This window comes from Pelophylax lessonae, assembly GCF_965119305.1.
Source record: "Pelophylax lessonae genome assembly, chromosome: 3".
NCBI classification, from domain to species: domain Eukaryota; kingdom Metazoa; phylum Chordata; class Amphibia; order Anura; family Ranidae; genus Pelophylax; species Pelophylax lessonae.
The window spans coordinates 644,188,664-644,209,124 of record NC_138770.1 but is presented as its reverse complement, the minus strand read 5'-3'; the positions used below and the strand labels follow the sequence as shown (position 1 = coordinate 644,209,124).

Here is a 20,461-nt window from a genome sequence, read left to right as displayed (position 1 = left end):
ACAATGGGTGGAGGGAGGTTCTTTAGCCTACAGAAAGATCTGGGAACAATGAAACTAAGAAGAGCACAGACAGTACAGGAAGTTATCAGGCCGGCTGGAGCAAAGGATCAGGTAAGTAAAAACAGCCTCTTTATTATAACGAGCAATTAACCCTGACAGCACTGAAATGCCCCACTGCAAGGGTGGATTTTTTTTTAAAGCCCAACTCTAGGAGATTACCAACGCCCCCTCCCCCTTTCCTTCCATCCCTTCTAACTAAACTCTACCACCTCCAATTGGTAGAGGCAACCCTTCCAGTAGCCAGGTCCACTTTCATAGGCTGCAAAGACAGAAGAACTCACTGGGGTTGTGATGGAATTAGTGCCCATAAAGATTATGGAAAAGCCTATTTTACTTACCTAAAGCCAAGATCACATGATGATCCTTCTCTCTTCTGTTTATTCCTGGGGACAGATCCTTCTTTGGGTGTCCACATCATTGCATAATGCAGACACCTCCAACTGGTAGAGGCAACCCTTCCAGTGACCAGATCTAGTTTCATAGGCTGCAGAGGCAGAAGAACTCACGGGGGTTGTGATGGGGCCAATGCCCAAGAAGACAACGAGCAAGGAAAAGCCCATTTTGCCTACCTGAAGCCACTATCTCATGACAACCCTTCTGTCTTCTTCTGTTTATTCCTGGGGTCCTTCTTTGGGTGTCCACATCATTGCATAATGTAGACACCACCAACTGGTAGAGGCAAGCCTTCCAGTGGCCAGATCCACTTTCATAGGCTGCAGAGGCAGAAGAACTCATGGGGGTTGTGATGGGGCCAATGCCCAAGAAGACAATGAGCAGAGAAATGCCCATTTTGCCTACCTGAAGCCACAATCTCATGACAACCCTGTCTTCTTTTGTTTATTCCTGGGGTCTTTTCTTTGGATGTCCGCATCAGGCAGAGGCAGGAGAACTAGTGGGGGCAGCGATGGGACCAACGCGCAAGAAGATAATGAGCAGGAAGAAATTCCTGATCTCCAGTGCAAAAAATTAGCTTGGCTCAGAAAGGAAATTATGACTTTAAACCATTACACTGTAGGGATGGCTTAGAAAGAGGTGTAAGATAATTGATGCACAATGCAATACTTTAATTTATGTTTTTTCCTGGAGTTGGGCTTTAAACAAATCTTTCCCAATAGCTAATTGGTTCAGGTAAGTCTAATAAGAAAGGCAGATAGATGATCTGGAACAGAGTGTTTTGTACCTACTAAAGTGGATCATGTTGGAGAGTCTGTTCTATACATAAACAAGGTTTTTATTGGGCTTCTGGGAGGAACTGTGGGCTTCTGGGTGGGACTGTGCCCTCTTTTCACATGATTCTGTGGTGTGCTACTCACTTTCCAGCAGATAACAAAATAACAGCCTGAATTTTCATGAGGTCAGATATAGAAGGTGAAAACCCCAGCAGATCTTGGAATTAATTATTGAACATACCCCTCTTCCCTGAACTTCTAAGTGAATTGCATAATAATATTACATTGCTGCACAAGTATTATAAAATATCATTTAGAATTGAGTATAGACTCCTGTGACAATCTGTAAGATCGTCCAAATTAGTACACAAGGAGATGACCCATGCAGCATGGCCTGGAGCAAAGCATTAAAAGCCTGGTGGAAACAATGTGCTCTATCAGGGGAATTAATAAAACTTGTCTGTAGCCACTGTAGCCTCACAAAGACCACGTGGTCTCTAGAGTTCTGCTCTTCGTCAAACATTTGAGCTGCCTTTTGCATCACTTATCTCACATTTCTTTATTTTTTTCTTCTATTTTAGAAAAATCCTGGACCCGGGACATATGATCCAACCAGACAATTACCGAAACAACCACCCACGCTTGCCAAAATGGGTCGCATGCACGGCCTCTTCTTCCGTAATTCATTTGACTTTTGAATTGTGAATCACCGGAGATAATTAGGGTTCTGCTTCTGTCTATAAAATGGAGTTCTCTTTCTGAAAGACGACAGCACTATGAATATACCAGTCACGTCATGAGTGCAGCTATTATCTAACGACTAATGCATGCTTATTCAGTAGGACATAGAGCAATCGCAGTGACCCAGAGAGACAGCCAACCTATAGCAAATAGAGATGACTAAATCCATTGGTGTGACTGACAACAAATTCAGACTCTGTGCTCTGATCTGGGGTTTCCTGGGAAGCAGTAATGCGATTTTGTCGTGAACCTGTAAAGTGATCTACAGGACCCATTACCAGTTTACTTCTGGCATTAGAAGGGTGTTCAATGGGACTTCCCACCATAGGTGATTCAGTCGTTATTCCGGAGATGTAAAGCCAATCACTACAATCTTATCATCTTTAACATGCTAATGTCATTTCAAAAGCTATTTTCAATTCTTTTAAATCCGCAGCTTTCATTAAAATAATATCTGACAGTCCTATGAAGGTCCTTGCTTTTTCTGTTATATGATGACAATACTCTGGGGTTGATTTATTAAAGGCGAATAAACTGTGCACTTTGCAAATTACAGTTGATCCAGAGTTTAGTAAATGAACAGAAGCTCTGCTGACTTCCATCATCCAATCATGTGCAAGCAGTGGCGGCTGGTGAAGTTTTAAGATGGGGGGGCGCAAGACCCCCCCTTCCATTTTGACCCCTCCCATTTATCAGAAGCCCCACCCCTTATAGACTCCACCCATTTTGTCCCCTGTATTTTGCTTGCGTGAACCAATTCTCCCAATATATCACATATTAAGGGGTCCATCAGTACTAGTATATCCCATAATAGGGAACAGGGGCCCTAATATGGGATATACTGTGAGAGACATCCTATTATGGGATACATGGACTGAGAGTGGCACAAACCCCACAGTACAAACCCCTCAAGCACAAACCCCGCACAAACAACTCAAGCACAAACCCCACAGTACAGGCCCTCTAGCATAAACCCCACAGTACAGGCCCTCTAGCATAAACCCCACAGTACAGGCCCCTAGCACAAACCCCACAGTACATGCCCCCTTCAATATAGTGACCAGTATAAATGCCCCCTTTCAATGTAGTGGCCAGCATGCATGTCCCCAATGCAGTGACCAGTATACATGTCCCCAATGCAGAGCTATGCGTGCGTGCCTCCAATGCAGTGACCACCAGTGTACATGTCCCCAATGCAGAGATATGCGTGCGTGCCTCCAATGCAGTGACCACCAGCGTACATGTCCCCAAATGCAGAGCTATGCATGCGTGCCTCCAGTGCAGCCAGTGACCACCAGTATACATGTCCCCAATGCAGAGCTATGCGTGCGTGCCTCCAGTGCAGCCAGTATACATGTACCCCAATGCAGAGCTATGTGTGCGTGCCTCCAGTGACCACCAGTATACATGTCCCCCAATGCAGAGCTATGCGTGCGTGCCTCCAGTGACCACCAGTATACATGTCCCCCAATGCAGAGCTATGCGTGCGTGCCTCCAGTGACCACCAGTATACATGTCCCCCAATGCAGAACTATGCATGCGAGCCTCCAGTGACCACCAGTATACATGTCCCCCAATGCAGAGCTATGCGTGCGTGCCTCCAGTGCAGCCAGTATACATGTCCCCCAATGCAGAGCTATGCGTGCGTGCCTCCAGTGACCACCAGTATACATGTCCCCCCAATGCAGAGCTATGTGTGCGTGCCGCCAGTGCAGCCAGTGACCACCAGTATACATGTCCCCCAATGCAGAGCTATACGTGCGTGCTTCCAGTGCAGCCAGTATACATGTCCCCCAATGCAGAGCTATGCGTGCGTGCCTCCAGTGCAGCCAGTATACATGTCCCCCAATGCAGAGCTATGTGTGCGTGCCTCCAGTGACCACCAGTATACATGTCCCCCAATGCAGAGCTATGTGTGCGTGCCTCCAGTGACCACCAGTATACATGTCCCCCAATGCAGAGCTATACGTGCGTGCTTCCAGTGCAGCCAGTATACATGTCCCCCAATGCAGAGCTATGCGTGCGTGCCTCCAGTGCAGCCAGTATACATGTCCCCAATGCAGAGCTATGCGTGCGTGCCTCCAGTGCAGCCAGTATACATGTCCCCCAATGCAGAGCTATGCGTGCGTGCCTCCAGTGACCACCAGTATACATGTCCCCCAATGCAGAACTATGCATGCGAGCCTCCAGTGACCACCAGTATACATGTCCCCCAATGCAGAGCTATGCGTGCGTGCCTCCAGTGCAGCCAGTATACATGTCCCCCAATGCAGAGCTATGCGTGCGTGCCTCCAGTGACCACCAGTATACATGTCCCCCCAATGCAGAGCTATGTGTGCGTGCCGCCAGTGCAGCCAGTGACCACCAGTATACATGTCCCCCAATGCAGAGCTATGCGTGCGTGCCTCCAGTGACCACCAGTATACATGTCCCCCAATGCAGAGCTATACGTGCGTGCTTCCAGTGCAGCCAGTATACATGTCCCCCAATGCAGAGCTATGCGTGCGTGCCTCCAGTGCAGCCAGTATACATGTCCCCCAATGCAGAGCTATGTGTGCGTGCCTCCAGTGACCACCAGTATACATGTCCCCCAATGCAGAGCTATGTGTGCGTGCCTCCAGTGACCACCAGTATACATGTCCCCCAATGCAGAGCTATACGTGCGTGCTTCCAGTGCAGCCAGTATACATGTCCCCCAATGCAGAGCTATGCGTGCGTGCCTCCAGTGCAGACAGTATACATGTCCCCAATGCAGAGCTATGCGTGCGTGCCTCCAGTGCAGCCAGTATACATGTCCCCCAATGCAGAGCTATGCGTGCGTGCTTCCAGTGCAGCCAGTATACATGTCCCCAATGCAGAGCTATGTGTGCGTGCCTCCAGTGCAGCCAGTATACATGTACCCCAATGCAGAGCTATGCGTGCGTGCCTCCAGTGCAGCCAGTATACATGTACCCCAATGCAGAGCTATGCGTGCGTGCCTCCAGTGCAGCCAGTATACATGTACCCCAATGCAGAGCTATGCGTGCGTGCCTCCAGTGCAGCCAGTATACATGTACCCCAATGCAGAGCTATGCGTGCGTGCCTCCAGTGCAGCCAGTATACATGTACCCCAATGCAGAGCTATGCGTGCGTGCCCGACTGAGAGCAGTGCACTTACATGTGAGTCACGGCGGGTTCTCCCTCTCCTCTTCTTCGTTCGGCGGCGGGAAGGTGAGCGGCGCTTCTCTCTCTCGGCCTCTTCTGCGGCGGGTGACGGGCGGCAGGAAGGTGACTGGTGCCGGCTTCTTCTCTGTACTGGACTCCTCTTCGGCGGCGGGAAGCTGACCGGGCGGTGACAGTGAGTGACTGATGCACGCACCGGCACCGCCGCCATTGCGACGTCAGCGGCGTCACAATCGGATTTTCTGGATGATGATTGGTCCAGGCTGGAGACTGGGCCAATCACAGCCAGGATATCAGGAAAGTGGGGGTGTCCTAGCGCAATGACTTGCGCCCAGGTTACGCCCCCAGAAGGCAGCCAATCGGCGCCTCTTCTGGGACGTAAACCCCACCCCCCCCCCCCCCCCATAGCCACCAGTGCCACCACATAGGCCTGCGAACACAATTTTTTTTTTTTCACAACTTTATTTGTTCTTTTTGTAATTTTTTTTCTTCTTTTTTTTAGGGGTAGGGGGGCGGCGCCCTGGCGCCCCCTATGCATGGGCCGCCACTGTGTGCAAGCAAAAATGCTTTTTTTATTTTTATTTTCCTTGCACGTGATTGAGTATTCTTTGCAAAGTGAAGCTTTGCCTCATTTACTAAGTTCTGGAGCAACTGCACTTTGCAAAGTGCACAGTCTGTTTTAATTTAGTAAATCAACCCCTCTTGTCTCTGTCTCAAAATTGTGCACCTGCATTAAAACACTATACTATATACGTTACAATAGACTATATGCTGCCATGCTAACACTCATTGTGCAGCCTCTGCAGCTGCTCGAGTGGGTGCTTGTAGAGAGGAAGTTGCTTCCAGAGGCTGAAGGAGATCAGTAGCAGCAGTGCAGGGATGAAGGTCTGGAATGCAGGTCTTCTGCATTTTGGACCTTCATCCCTTAATGCACAGGGCCCTAAATGCCAATGCTTCTCATATACTTTGACAGGCTACCTGCAGTGGGGTTGGATGTTGCAATTGCACCGCCCAAGCAAACTCATTTACCAGGAGGGATGCACTGCTCCTAGATGGCTCTATGTGCAAGGGTGCTTAGAGTTTACATGTACTTTAATATCTTGCTGCTGACCACAGTACATTTACTGCAGTGAGGCGGCACAGTACATGTACGTCATCCAGCCTGTTCTGGGCATGCGTGTGCCCAATGCTACCCCGTGCTGTCACTGGCTACAGAATGATTGGGTCAGCAGGTTCTGGCCAATGATTTATAGCTGAGACCTGCTAATCGCCTGTAGCCAATCACAGCACAGTACAAACACACAGGGCTCTGTCCACAGATCAGTGATCTGTCTGTTTCTTCTCCCTGCAAAGGGGGCAGGTGAGCCTGGAGGGAGCCCAACCCTCCTAAAGGTACTTGGGGGCACAGTGGACGCCCAGCTAATAGCACAATGGCAGCAAAGGCATCCAGTGTGTCCACTAACCAGTATACATCTACAACAAACAAAATGGCCCCGGCCCCCATCTATAAATGGGCTTCATAGCAAAGAGCATATGGAAGGGTGACGCATGTTAAACAAAAACAACGATTCCCAGCTCAATTCACCAACCAGTTTGCTAACCATTTTGGTTAGCAAACTGGTTAGTGAATTGAGCTGGGAATTCGTACTACATCACTTCCGGAGAGGTGGAACGCAAGCAGAAGTGCGCTGGAATGCACGCCGCGGGGTACTGTAAGAACAGAGCGAATTAGCTCGGTATGATCGTTTCGCGTGTATCTGGGAGCACATTTGAAATAATACTGATGAGCCCATGAAATATCTGTATATTGTAAGTGTACATCTGGAAGTTTGATTGCTTTAATAAACTTGTCTAAAACGTACTACACTATCTGGGATCTCTCTGTTTATCTTCCCATATTGAGGAGAGGACACTTTAAAGGGGCCCCATCTTTATTCACTTGCCAATACCAAACCTTTTAGACCCCTATGGAGTACGGTCTAGGGTTTACAACAGCTGACCGTTCTCTCTCAGTGGGGAACAATCGTGGGTGTCAGGCGGCAATCGGAGCCGCCTGCCCCGTGCATCGGCTTCCATGTCCCCGAGCTGCCTGCGCACGACCAACGTATACCTACGGCGGTTTGCGCAGAAGCGGCTGCCTGCCGCAGTATAACTGCGGCGGGTGGACGTAAAGTGGTTAATAGAAAATAAAATGAGACTTTACAATCACTTGAAACACATAAATTGACAGGCGCCTCTGCCAATCGGACTTACAACTGGCTTTTTTATTTATGTCTTTCTACTTACTTAACCACTTGCCGACCGCCGCAAGTACATATACTGCGGCGGTCAGCCCCTCACAGGCAAAGTGACGTACCGGTACGTCACTAGCCTGTGAGGCTCTGGGGAGCGAGCGAGCGCGCGCCGCCGAAGGCGCGCTCCCGCGCGGTCACGGACCCCCCCGCGCGTGTGAGCAGCGGACCCGATGTCCGCTGCTCACTCACGATCGTCCGTGACAGCGGGAGAAAGGCAGGCGACTAGTGTAAACAAGCCGCCTGTCATTCTCCCCTGTGTAGGAACACTGATCATACGGTTCTACTATGTAGGACCGATGATCATTGTTCCTACACCTCAAGCCACAGCCAATCACAGTTAGAATCACGCCCCTAGGGACACACACAGCCCCTCCCTCTCAAATAAAGTTAACCCCTTCACTACCAGTGACATTTTACAGTAACAGTGCATATGTATAGCACTGATTACTGCAGTAATGTCACTGGTAACCCCAAAAGTGTCAAAAATGTCAGTCAAGGGTCCGATCTGTCCACCCCAATGTCGCAGTCCCGCAAAAAAAATCACAGATCGCCGCCATTACGCGTTAAAAATAAAAACAACAAAAATGACAAAAATCTTTCCCTTTGTTAGTAAAGGCGATAACTTTTGCGCAAACCAATCAAAATACGCTTTTTGCAATTTTTTTTACCAAACATATGTAGCATAAAACAAATTGGCCGAGACTGTTAAAAAATTTTGATTTTTACATTTCTTTTTGGGAATTTCATATAAAAAAAATTTGAAAAATATTGTTATTTTTGCAAAATTGACGCTCTTTTTTTGTTTATAGCGCATGATCAAAAAATCGCACAGGTGATCAAATACCACCAAAAGAAAGCTCTGTTTATGGGAAAAAAAGGACGTCAAATTCGTTTAGGTACAGCGTCGCACGACCGCGCAATTGTCCGTTAAATTCACGCAGTGCCGAATCGCAAAATACCCCCTGGGCAGGAAGGGGGTAAAATCTTCCGGGGCTTAAGTGGTTAAAGCTCTGGTTGGCCATCTGAATTTCCTCATTTGTGGATCCACCAGTGGAAAAAAATCCAACTGGGCACATCTGGTAGTATTGCATACAGACTTTACCACCCAATTGTTCACACATCTCAGTGGACTTCTTTTATTAACTTTCTTCAAGCTAAATTTACAAAGACTCCAACCAGCCAAGAATGTTGCGTCGGGTTTATCTTTAATACTCTCAATAATGATGTCTTTCCTTGCACCCCTCTGCTGAGCTGTAACTATTCTCTATGGAATATAGCTTTCTTAATTTTTGTTTCTGTATATGTCGTTTTTTTCTTTATACCGTCTATTTTCTTCATTACTTCACTTTTTCCATTATCAGTTTGCTGCCTACTGAGCTGAAAGGCCCATGGGGGAGATATATTTTATTACATTTTGGACAGTAGTCATATTTCTATATGTAATCCAGTTTTTACTGTTTATTGCTCCGTAGGATGCATAGGATGGAATCCTTTTAAGGTGCGTAAAACCTATTATGTCTTTACATGGCTGCTTGTCTCAGCAGCACACATGGAAGGCTACAAGTTAAATGAGAAACATTCAAGCCATCGATATTACCTCATTAGCAGAAGCGGTTCCTAGCGTTATGTGAGGAGTAATGAAAACCTTTCAAGTTTGTTGTTTTTTTTTTTTTTCCATGCGGAACAAGAGATTATTGTTTAATAATTCATGAGCATGAAGAATTCATACAAGATAAAACTGCCATGTGTCTCTTTATTCAAGTTTCGCCGGTTAAGTCAACACAGCTGCAAACTTTTTTAGACCTAGGGCTGCTTCTCCACAATGCAATATATATATATATATATATATATATATATATATATATAATATATATATATATATATATATATATATATATATATATATATACTGTATATATCCAACTACGTGCCACTGTAATACTAAAGCAAAAAAAATGTTCCCAGGACCAGCAAGTCTGAAAACCAACATTTGTCCACATCATTTGACCCCTGATCGCAGATATCTTTGGAATTCCACTAAAATTTTCTAAAAAGAAAGAAAAGGATTAGGGGAGGAAAGACGGATCTATTCTGGTGCTGGGATCTCAGGACTGCAAGCTATTGACACATACTGTAGGTGCTGATTTACTAGGGAGGCAAACAGACTATTTGCTTTGCACTTTGCAAAGGAATTTCCAAGTAGTTTAGTAAATGAGTTGAAGCTTGGTTGACTTCCATCATTCAATCAAGTGCAAGCAAAAATGCTTTTTTTATAAAAATTTCCTTGCATGGGATTGGGTGTTCTTTGCAAAGGAAAAAGTTGGGACCCTTGTGAGATCTCTTGAGACTTGGCGGTGGTGGCACCCTTTATGTTTCTATTGGGGCAGCATCATTACATCCTTCAGCTCCAGCCACGCAACTCCCTCCTCCTCTCCCTTTGTTCGTCCCCCATTGCTTTTACTCTACACAGCTTTCTCATAATTTAGAATAGCCTTTTTCAACCAGGTTGCCCAGGCAACCTCAAGTGCCTTGAGGTTTCTTCAGGGGTGCCCTGGCAAAATACCTAAAAATTGCCCCAAAATTGTATACAAGCTGGCGTGTGTATAAAGCTGCCTTTTAGTTACACAAAGGGTTTCATTGGGCACCATTACAACCTTCTTGAGGGCACCTTAGCTGAGTGGTGGAGAAAAATTGAGGGAGGAGGGAAACATTGGAATACTAGTAAGTACCAGTTTGCATAAGTGTATTTGCTTTGGAAGAATGAATCACCTCTAACATTGGGTGTCCTACATGTGTGAATGCTGTGTTATGCATAACTATTATAATAGTTTTTACATTTTAGAATGGGGTGCCTCGAGATTGTTTTGAATTTTTAAAGGGTGCCTCGAGACCGTCCATCATTTTTAAAGGGTGCCTGGAGACTTTCCATCATTTTTAAAGGGTGCCTCATGACTGTTTCGAATTTTTAAAGGGTGCTTCGAGACTGTCCATAATTTTTAAACGGTGCCATAAGACTGTTTAGAATTTTTAAAGGGTGCCTCGAGACTGTCTATCATTTTTAAAGGGTGCATCGAGACTTTCCATATTTTTTTAAGGGTGCCTCGAGACTGTTAATAATTTTGAAAGGGTGCCTCAAGACTGTCCATAATTTTTAAAGGGTGCTTCGAGACTGTCCATAATTTTTAAAGGGTGCCTCGAGACTGTTCATAATTTTTAAAGGGTGCCTCGAGACTTTCCATCATTTTTAAAGGGTGCCTCATGACTGTTTCGAAATTTTTAAAGGGTGCCTCGAGACTGTCCATAATTTTTAAAGGGTGCCTCGAGACTGTCCATCATTTTTAAAGGATGCCTCGAGACTGTCTATAATTTTTAAAGGGTGCCTCGAGACTGTCCATAATTTTTAAAGGGTGCCTGGAAACTTTATAATTTTTAAAGGGTGCCTCGAGACTGTTTATAACTTTCAAAGGGTGCCTCGAGACTTTCCATAATTTTTTAAGGGTGCCTTGACTGAAAAAAGGTTGAGAAACACTGGTTTAGAACTCCTAAATTGGTACACATAAATACCTCTTTCTATGAAAATGGATACATAATGTCTACTGGAAATGTTATCTGATTAAACAATGTATCCTTATTAATATGGTTTAGGAAATCATACAACTCCATCTACATACCCCTGAGGAAAGGTAGTTTCACCTAAAACGCGTCAGGTTTGAAGGATTTCCCCACCATCATCCTTACACTCTTCATGAATACTTTTGCAAGCCGTGCTTACAATTTTTTAACCTTTCATGTGTTTCATATATTCATACACTTTATTGTTGAACATGTATGTATTGTAATATGTACCCAGACACGTGATGTGTCAAGCTATTTACAATCTTTAAATGATTTGAATAAACATATATATTTTTTATACAATTGGATGTGTGGTGGCCTATATAGTCCCATCATATTAGGGGTGTTTTTTTTGCCTGTTTGCAAAAGGAAAATTTCACCACATTCACCAAGATCTGGGTCTTTACTAGGGAGGCAAGTAGACTATTCTTTTTGCAATGGAAGTTGCACTTTGCAAAGGAATTTTACCCAGAGCTTGATGAATGAAGCAAAGCTCCGCTGACATCCATCATCCAATCAGGACTACAAGCTATTAACACATAGGTGTTGGTTAACTAGAGAGGCAAGCATACTAATGAGGGAAGTTGCACTTTGCAAGGGAATGTGCTTTAGTAAGTTCTACTGACTACCATCATCCAACCATGTGAAAGCACTAATGCTCATTTTGTATTTTTCCTGCATATGATTGGATTTTCTTTGCAAAGGGAAATGTCATCACAGTCACCAAGATCTGGTGAGAATTCCCTTGCATAGAGAACAGCCTATTTGCCTTTAGTAAATCAACTCATAGGGGTAGGCAAATTGGCTGTTCACTTTGCAAGGGAATCTTTCCCTTGGCATAGTGAATAAGCTGTTTTTTTTTTTTTTTTTTTTTTTTTACTTTGTGTGCATTGTTGGGTATTCTTTGCAAAGGCAAATTCACTTCACTAGGATCTGGAGAGAATTCCCTTGCAAAGTGAACAGCCTGTTTAGTTTTAGTACATCAACCACATAGGCTCCCAAGGTAAAATAATGAGAATAATGAGACTTTTTCAACTCAAAAAGGTACCTGCCCTCAGCCACTTACAAATCTTCAAATTCCTTTTTTGTTTTTGCTGCTGTGATCTGACTTCCTGTTAGAGGGTGGCTACATTCCTTCTCCATGGTCCCATTGTATGTAGGAGTGTAGCCACCCCTCTCCTGCTTTCTCCCGAGATGGACTATGGACTACGGGATGTGTAGCGTGCATAGAGCAGTGTATATCACCACAACTAATGTTCACTGCTTGTTCCAAAAAATGAAAGTTAGAGGAAAAGGAAACGTTTGGGAACTCACAGAAGACAAGGAAGCAGAAAAACACAGCAAGAAATAATCTAATAAAAATAGATTACAGGACCATTAGTTAGTGGATGTGTATGGGGTATTTTTGGAGAATAATGATATCATTTTGTGACACTTAAAGTGTTTGACAATAAACTTCTCTCATTGCTCCCTTGTGGTCTGTTAAATATACTATTCGAAGAGTTTTGTTATAGCTGTTCAATACTTGTTGATCATGTCAGAAATTCAGGACTGTCCAGTGTCCTGTGTCCAGCACACACTTCCTGTGTTATTCCAAGCAGAGTCATTAGCCCTCCCAATTGTTATTTTGAACAGTTGAGGAAAGTGGAAAGATGGACCCATAGGGCTATCTTACTGGTATTGGTAGCTTGAGGTGTTAATGTTGGTGTGAATGATTTGGTTCCTGGCAGGGCCGGCGTTACCAGTAAGGCAACCTAGGCAGCCGCCTAGGGCTCAACTTAGCAGGGGGCCTGACCCGAGGTAAGTGACTTACCGTAAGTCACTGAAGGGGTTTTAACCTGTGGTGTGGTGGCCGGACGGTCCATTAGGGGCACAGGGGTGCCGCCCCCCCCCCATCCATGCGTCTGGTCCCCTAATCTACATGCAGGGTGCCAGATGCATGGATTCCAATGAGGGTTTTTTTTTTTTTGAAGCACGTGATTAGAGCTTCAAAAAAGGGTGGGCTCGGGGCGCCCAGTTGTGTGACAATAGCGAATGAATATTTGCTACTGCCACACTGATTCTCCTCTTGGCCAATCAGGAAGTGGGTCCTGAGACCTGTTTCTCAATTGGCCAAAGGAGAAGGCATCCTATTGTTGGAGGAGACTGAGGGGGAAGCCGTCGCTGCCCGGAGGAACAGGATAAGTGAACTGGCGCCCAGGGGGGATATGGTGTGGACTGGACTCTGCAGTGACGGTGGGGGGGGGTCCGTGGCCAGGTCTGTCTGCCCTCCTTCCCCCCGAACGATGGAGCACCACTGGTTTAACCCCTTCAGCAACTTTGGATGGGGGGTGGGAGAGCATATGGGGGGAGGCAATTTTTATTTTGCCTAGGGCGGCAAAAATCCTTGCACCGCCCTGGTTCCTGGACAAGTGGCTTGGTCATCCCAGAGCATCTCCACAGTCTCCTTGGCTTGTAGTGTATTGAAATTGACACTCCACATCACTGCTAAGAGGTCCAGACACAACTTTATTCCATTAAAAGTCAGGGGTACGCTACAAAAAAAGGATCCAACGTGTTTTGGGGTCCAGGCACCCCCTTTATCAGGTCTTGGTTAGCAACAATGTGAACAAACCAGGGCTGCCAAACAGGCTGCTGAAAAAGTCTGTGCTTGCAATTCACACTGGGAAAAAGACAATTGTAGGTCCAGTTCACTTCTGTTTTTTTCACATTGTTGCCAGTAAAGTCCTGATGAAGGGGGCGCCTGGACCCTCAAAACACATGGGATACTTTTTTAAATTGTACCTCTGACTTTTAATGGAATAAAGTTTTCTATGGACCACTTAGCAGTGGTCTGACAGTTTCATTTCTATTCTCATTAATATGTTATTTTAGGACTACAGAATGGTTAGTCACTGTGTTGTGAAAAAATAATAGACCTGTGCAATTCGTTTCAGTCCAAGTACAAATTTTGATGAATTTTTGGTTGTTCGGATGTATCTGAATCTCCAAGTAAAATAGTAAATAATTTAGTTGAAATTCTATACATTTTTTTTGTATATTTAATTTCTAACGAAATCTAAATTTTCAGAATAATTAGAATTCGGATCGATCTAAAAATGATCGAACTATTTGAATTCTGCTGTGTGAAGAATAGCTGGTTGTTAAGGAGCGGGCCGGGAAGCCGGCCACCGCATCATTAACAATCGATAACCCTTTCTGAAAAATTCTGAAAAAAACATTGTGGGGTCATCCCTAAAATCCATACCAGACCCTCATCCAAACATGCACCCCAGGAGGTCAGGAAAGGAGGGGGACAAGTGGGTGCCCCCCCTTCTGAACCATATCAAGCCACATGCTCTTAACATGGCATGTTGACGGGGACAAGGGCCTCTTCCCTACAACCCTGGCCGGTGGCTGTGGGGGTCTGTGGGCAGAGGCTCATCTGAACCTGGAAGCCACCTTTAACAAGGGGGCCCCCAGATCCTGCCCCCCCCCATGTGAATGATTACCCATTCCCATTGGGTAATCATTACCCATGGTTACCCAAACTGTAAAAAAAATGAGTAAAGACACAACACAAGATTCTGACAATTCCTTTAATGAAAAAAAAAAAAAAGGCCTGGTATGGATTGGGGGGGGGACCCCACGCTGTTTCCACGCTGTTTTTTTCGGAATTTTTCATTGCCGGCATTCCTATCCCACTCCTTGACAACCAGATATTCTTCACACAGAATTCAAATCGGTCGATCCTTTTTTGACTGATCCCAACTCAAATAGTTCTGAAAACGTGGAATTCGTTAATTTGTAAAACAAAACTAAAATAAATGAAATTAATTCTGAAACTAATTAAGAAAACTAAATAAACTAACATAAAAAAACTATCCGAAACTAAACAAATTTTTCCGTTCTGCACATGTCTAGAAAATAATACAGGGGCGTCTATGAGAAGTTTAGCAAAAGAAAAGTGACAGAGCTGACACCACTCTTGTGCACACTGCCTGTGTTATCTCAAAGAGAGTAACTAGCTCTTGTTGTAGAGATGAAAGAGAGGAAGGGTTTGAGTAGTTTAGCAAAAGAAAACAGAGCAGGGCTGATACCATTCAGTCAAGAAAAATGGCATGTTTTGAGAGGCCACAATAGAACATAGGAGCGCATTTCTGGCAGATCAACAAGTATTTGTCTGTATGCAAGGTCTTTAAAGGGACAACACATGGGGAAATGTGCATGTATTGCAAAGATGTACTGCATATAGGTTTTTTTTTTTTTAATTATTATTATTTTGCCCTGACATACGCATTATTTACTTGACTAACTGTTTTTTTTACATTTTCATCTCATAAAAACGAAAACTGAACTATGATTCAAGCAATATAGTAAATAATGCAATAGTAATACTCAGTGTTTCAGGATTGCAACAATGTATGTGAAAGAACACTGTTTGATAATATGGTAAAGACTTTGTATCAACTGGTAAGCAAGAATACAAGGTATAAAAAATACAGTGCAACTAATAGAGGTGGTTATGGTGCTGGTTGTAAAAGATAAATGTATTCAGAATGCATTACTACATTTTAAATAAAGATGTAACCAGCTAAATGAATCTTTGTAAGCCCCGCGTGTATATTAGGAGAAAAAGAAAAACTAACGTTATGCAGTTGCTTCTGCTCTACTTGCATGTCTAATGAGCACCTGGAATACACTTAATTTGTAAAATGGGTTATTTTAGGGGCTAGGTTAGGTTAATGTTGGCCTTAGGGGTTCAGCTTAGACTGACTTTATATATTTTTTTGCATTTTTATAGTAAGCAATTAATATAAGAAGCACCCATGACATTGAAGCCACAGAGTACTATGTGGTTTCCAAACAGAAGTTACAGCAGTAACTGTTTGCCTTCAGACTCTATCTATCTAATTTATATTCAGTACACAGCTGTACAGAGTAGGGAGAGAGGAAAATGGGAGGGGTAATGGGTCCATCCTCTGGCAAACTAGCGGTCAAATAAGATCTCCTGCATGCATATATGTTCAAGGCAACTAAGCTGTAGTACTTAAAGTAAAAATTGATTTAAGAAACTCTACTGTCTTACCCTTCCTAGCCTTCCTCTGGTGTTTACCTCTTTCAGCCTAAAACCTACTGCAGCACTTGCTGCATCTTTTCCCTGGGACTTAACCACTTAAGCCCTGGAAGATTTTACCCCCATTCCGACCAGGGGGTATTTTGCGATTCGGCACTGCGTGACTTTAACGGACAATTGCGCGGTCGTGCGACGCTGTACCTAAACGAATTTGGCGTCCTTTTTTTCCCACAAACAGAGCTTTCTTTTGGTGGTATTTGATCACCTGTGCGATTTTTTGATCATGCGCTATAAACAAAAAAAGAGCGTCAATTTTGCAAAAATAGCAATATTTTTCACATTTTTTTATATGAAATTCCCCATTTTTTTAACGTGTAATGGCGGCGATCTGCGATTTTTTTTGCGGTACTGCGACATTGGGGCGGACAGATCGGACCCTTGACTGACATTTTTGACACTTTTGGGGTTACCAGTGACATTTCTACAGTAATCAGTGCTATATATATGCACTGTTACTGTAAAAATACACTGGTAGTGAAGGGGTTAACTTTATTTGGGAGGGAGGGGCTGTGTGTATCCCTAGGGGCGTGCTTTCTACTGTGATTGGCTGGGGCTTGAGCTGTATGGACACTGATCAACGGATCTACATACTAGATCCGAGTGATCAGTATCCTAACAGCAAGGAGAATGACAGGTGGCTTGTTTACACAAGCTGCCTGACATTCTCCCTCTCCCCCGCCGATCGCCGAGTGACCGGCGGACATCGGGTCCGCCGGTCACACGCGTGGGGGGGTCCGTGACCACGCGGGAGCGGGAGCGCGCCTCCGGGGGCGCGCGCTCGCTCCCTAGACCCTCACAAGCTAGTGACGTAGCCCTACGTCACTTTGCCTGTGAGGGGCTGACTGCCGACGTAGATCGGCGTTAGGCAGTCGGCAAGTGGTTAAATGAGGCTTATTTCTAGAGTCCCAAGTCATGGAGTACAGTGTCATTCAAGTCTATAGGAACTCAATGCATAGACTTAAAGTGGTTGTAGAGACATTAGGTTTTTTTATTATTCTATGCATTAAGATAAAAAAAAACTTCTGTGTGCAGCAGCCCCCCCCCCCAATACTTACCTGAGCCCATCTCGATCCAGCGATGTTGCAGGAGTGTCTTGGCTGCCTGAGATTCTCCCTCCTCATTGGCTTAGATGGCAGTGTGGCCCCATTGGCTCCTGCTGCTGTCAATCAAATTCAGTGAGCCAATAAGGAGAGAGAGGGGATGGTGCCAGGGCGCTGTGTCTATATAGGAGGTAGGGGCCCGGAGCGCATAAGAGGGACATGCAGCTATCATTCAGATATCCCCACTCAAAGCCCAGGATGATGCAGGGGCCGCGGGCATGGTGCAGGAGATGCAGGGTCAGCGGGTATGGTGCAGGAGCTGCAGCGGCTGCGGGCATTGTGCATGAGCTGCAGGCATTCTCCTGGAGGATCTCCTGTACCATGCCCACATCACTGCATCTCCTGAGGAGATGCAGGGACTGCGGAGGGGTCTCACTTACCATTTGGTGAGGCGTCTTGGCTTTACATTTAGAAATGCCGTCGCCAACATGTCACCGCGCATGCGCTGTCTGCCCGAGAATAGCCGAGCCGGGCGACCCATGCGTGGTGTACCTGTCGGGCAGGCCGTGGCCATTTTTTTCAGGTACTGGTGCTGTGATGATCTTCAGCCAGCCCCAGGGCAGGGGGACTTGCCCTGGCAGCGCCTGCTGTGACTCGTCGAACGAGTTTCGTCCTGTGAGTAACTGACTGCGAGCTGTGATGGCCGCACGGCACCCCTGTTGCCCATGACGCCCTGCCAGCCGCACAGCTTGCACACCCCAAAGGCCGGCCCTGGTTCATCAGAACACAATAGTACAGCAGGGGAGATAGCTGTACTAACATCAGAGGAGGTAATCAGCAGACTAGTCTGCAGCTGTAGTGATGATATAGGTAAGCATCTGGGCAGGGGTTTCTAGGTTAGTTAGGTTAGGGGATTAGGCAGGGTGAGCTGTGGAGTTTTGTATAGGTAAAGTTGTTCTTTAAAGCTGTTCTTCAGGCAGAAAACATCCATTAATGCAGCTTCATAAAACAAACATTAAATCTGTATTTAAATGCAAGTAGTGGAATAATTTCCCTCGCGCCAGAAAATTACCACAAAAACAAAAAATTGTGTAATTTTATAATAAAATAACATGATATAAAGCAGCTGCTGGCACAAGCTAAGAAGCTAAATATTGTGAAAAAAAACTGTTTGGATTTAATAATCCCTGCTGACACCAGCGCTTGCTTGAATGGTGAAAATAGTAATAAAAGTGAATCATATTATACCAATCTTCTTAATAAACAATACTTTCTTCAAATATCACATAAATACAATTAAAATACAAAACGGGTAATTCAATAAACTGCAATAAACCCAAAGAATAAAGTGACGTGCCAAATGTTGATAAACACAATTCATAGTAAAATGTGCATAAGTGTCCAGTGAAAAAAGTCCAAGTAAGTGTAAGATAGTGTCATGGAATCTTTTCCTCTTCAGGTTCAAAATACCTGTTACCTGTTAGTCAGTGATACCAAATCTAAAATATGTAGCTACACAGAGATCAGATAAGACTCAAAATATGGCTGAATCAAAATGATCTAATTTATTATTCCGTGTTGGAGTTTAAATATACCATATGATGTATAAAAAGTAGGTTGTATTATCATCTGACGTATAAAAATTCAGGTTGTATTAAGATATTATTGTCCAATCGGTGTTAGTAATTTTGTTATAGTAAGTAGAGTTGAGCAGACACCTGGATGTCCGTGTTCGGCGGGTTCGGCCAAACTTGAAAAAAAAGTCCGGGTCCGTGACCCGGACTTTTTCCGAACTTTACCCGGACACCGAACCCCATTGAAGTCAATGGGGACCCGAACTTTCAGGCACTAAAATGGCTCTAAAAAACCAATGGAAAGGGCTAGAGTGCTGCAAATGGCAGCAAAATGTAGTTAAGAGCATGGCAAGTGCTCTTAAAAAAAATTCCCCTTTAAATTTGTAATTTTTAAATAGCAGATTAGAACAGCAATCTGTAGTAAAATATAGCTGAACGCTGCACACAACAGACTGATAAAAATATATTTTTTTCTCCCTCCTCCTCAGTGGGCTCAAGTGAGGGCAAAAAGATTGTTCACTGCACCCCCCCCCCCCCACACAGCAAAATCGATGTAGATTGCTAACGGACGATTGTTCTGTCCTGTGTCTCCTAATCTCTCCCTGCCTACTCTCTCCAGCCTGTCCCTAAAATGCTCAAATATCTTTCCCTGCCTACACTCCGACCTGTCCCTGCATTCTTTTTGGGCACAATGTTTTTTTTCCCTGTCTGTCCCTAATCAGCAGCAGCCAGCACCATTCTGTGTGCTCTCTCCCTACACTACAGCAGACTGACGCACAGCGCGCTGTGTCTCTAGCTTATAAAGACCTGGGTCACATGCTTCAGCTGGCCAATCACAGCCATGCCATTAGTAGGCATGGCTGTGATGGCTTCTTTGGCACACCAGTTAAACGCTTGTTGATTGGCTGTTGAAAGCCTGCCATTAAAAGCACGCCATTAAAACCGTGCCATTACATACAAAACAGGAAATAAAATTACCGAACACGGATTTTAAACCCGAACATACAGTATAAGTTTTCGGGTCCGTGTCCGGGTAACAAAAATCCAATTATCCGGTACGGACCCGAATAATACAGTCCGTGTTCGCTCAACACTAATAGTAGGCATAGGGTTAAAAGTCTATATTGCGATGTCTGTGATTTTCATCAGGGAATTTCCAAGGGACTTTTGTAGAAGATATATATATGTCCTGTGGTCAAGATATCCAGACAGGGTTCGTCTTTATGAGAGATTGGGAATTTTGAAAGTTGCAGAATATCTCTTTAGCTTATCAGATATATTTTTAGCTTTTGAAAGCTCATGAAAAATGAAAGAAGAGAGAGACAAAAGTTTAATACTTTGCAGCCGTTTTGTACAAGCAGCCATCTTGCCACCTCAATAGTATATTCCGTATATTGCAAGATTGAAAGATTCCTGATCTTTTAGCAGTAGGATGAAATTCTTCCCAATCTTAAGCATCCACTTAAAAAAGAGGAAAAACAGCACCCCCTTGAACAGAAGCCAAGCAAAATTCCCACTCACCAGATGATGTGGATCCTCCTTGTCATACAGCAATAGGATCAATAAGGCTTTGTGGGGTTCCTTTTCCCCAGGTGAATCCTCCACATCAATCCTGCGATTCCCCCTCACTGCCAGCTCATTGGAAGGCCATAATAAATGACAGTTGGTAGTTTCTTTTAAGGAAGTACTG

The 20,461-nt window shown here is 44.6% G+C and overlaps 1 protein-coding gene across 1 annotated transcript in view; it reads left to right on the top strand.

Annotated features, from left to right (window-relative positions):
- The window catches only part of STPG4 (sperm-tail PG-rich repeat containing 4), a gene marked incomplete at its 5' end in the record, with an annotated part of 150,072 nt that extends 147,786 nt beyond the window's left edge, over positions 1-2,286 (top strand). Inside the window, one exon of the mRNA XM_082252344.1 lies at positions 1,811-2,286. Within this exon, the coding sequence (XP_082108470.1) occupies positions 1,811-1,927 (117 nt within the window). The 3' untranslated portion in view covers positions 1,928-2,286. The remainder of the gene's footprint in view (positions 1-1,810) is intronic.
- Positions 2,287-20,461: the final 18,175 nt, after the last annotated feature.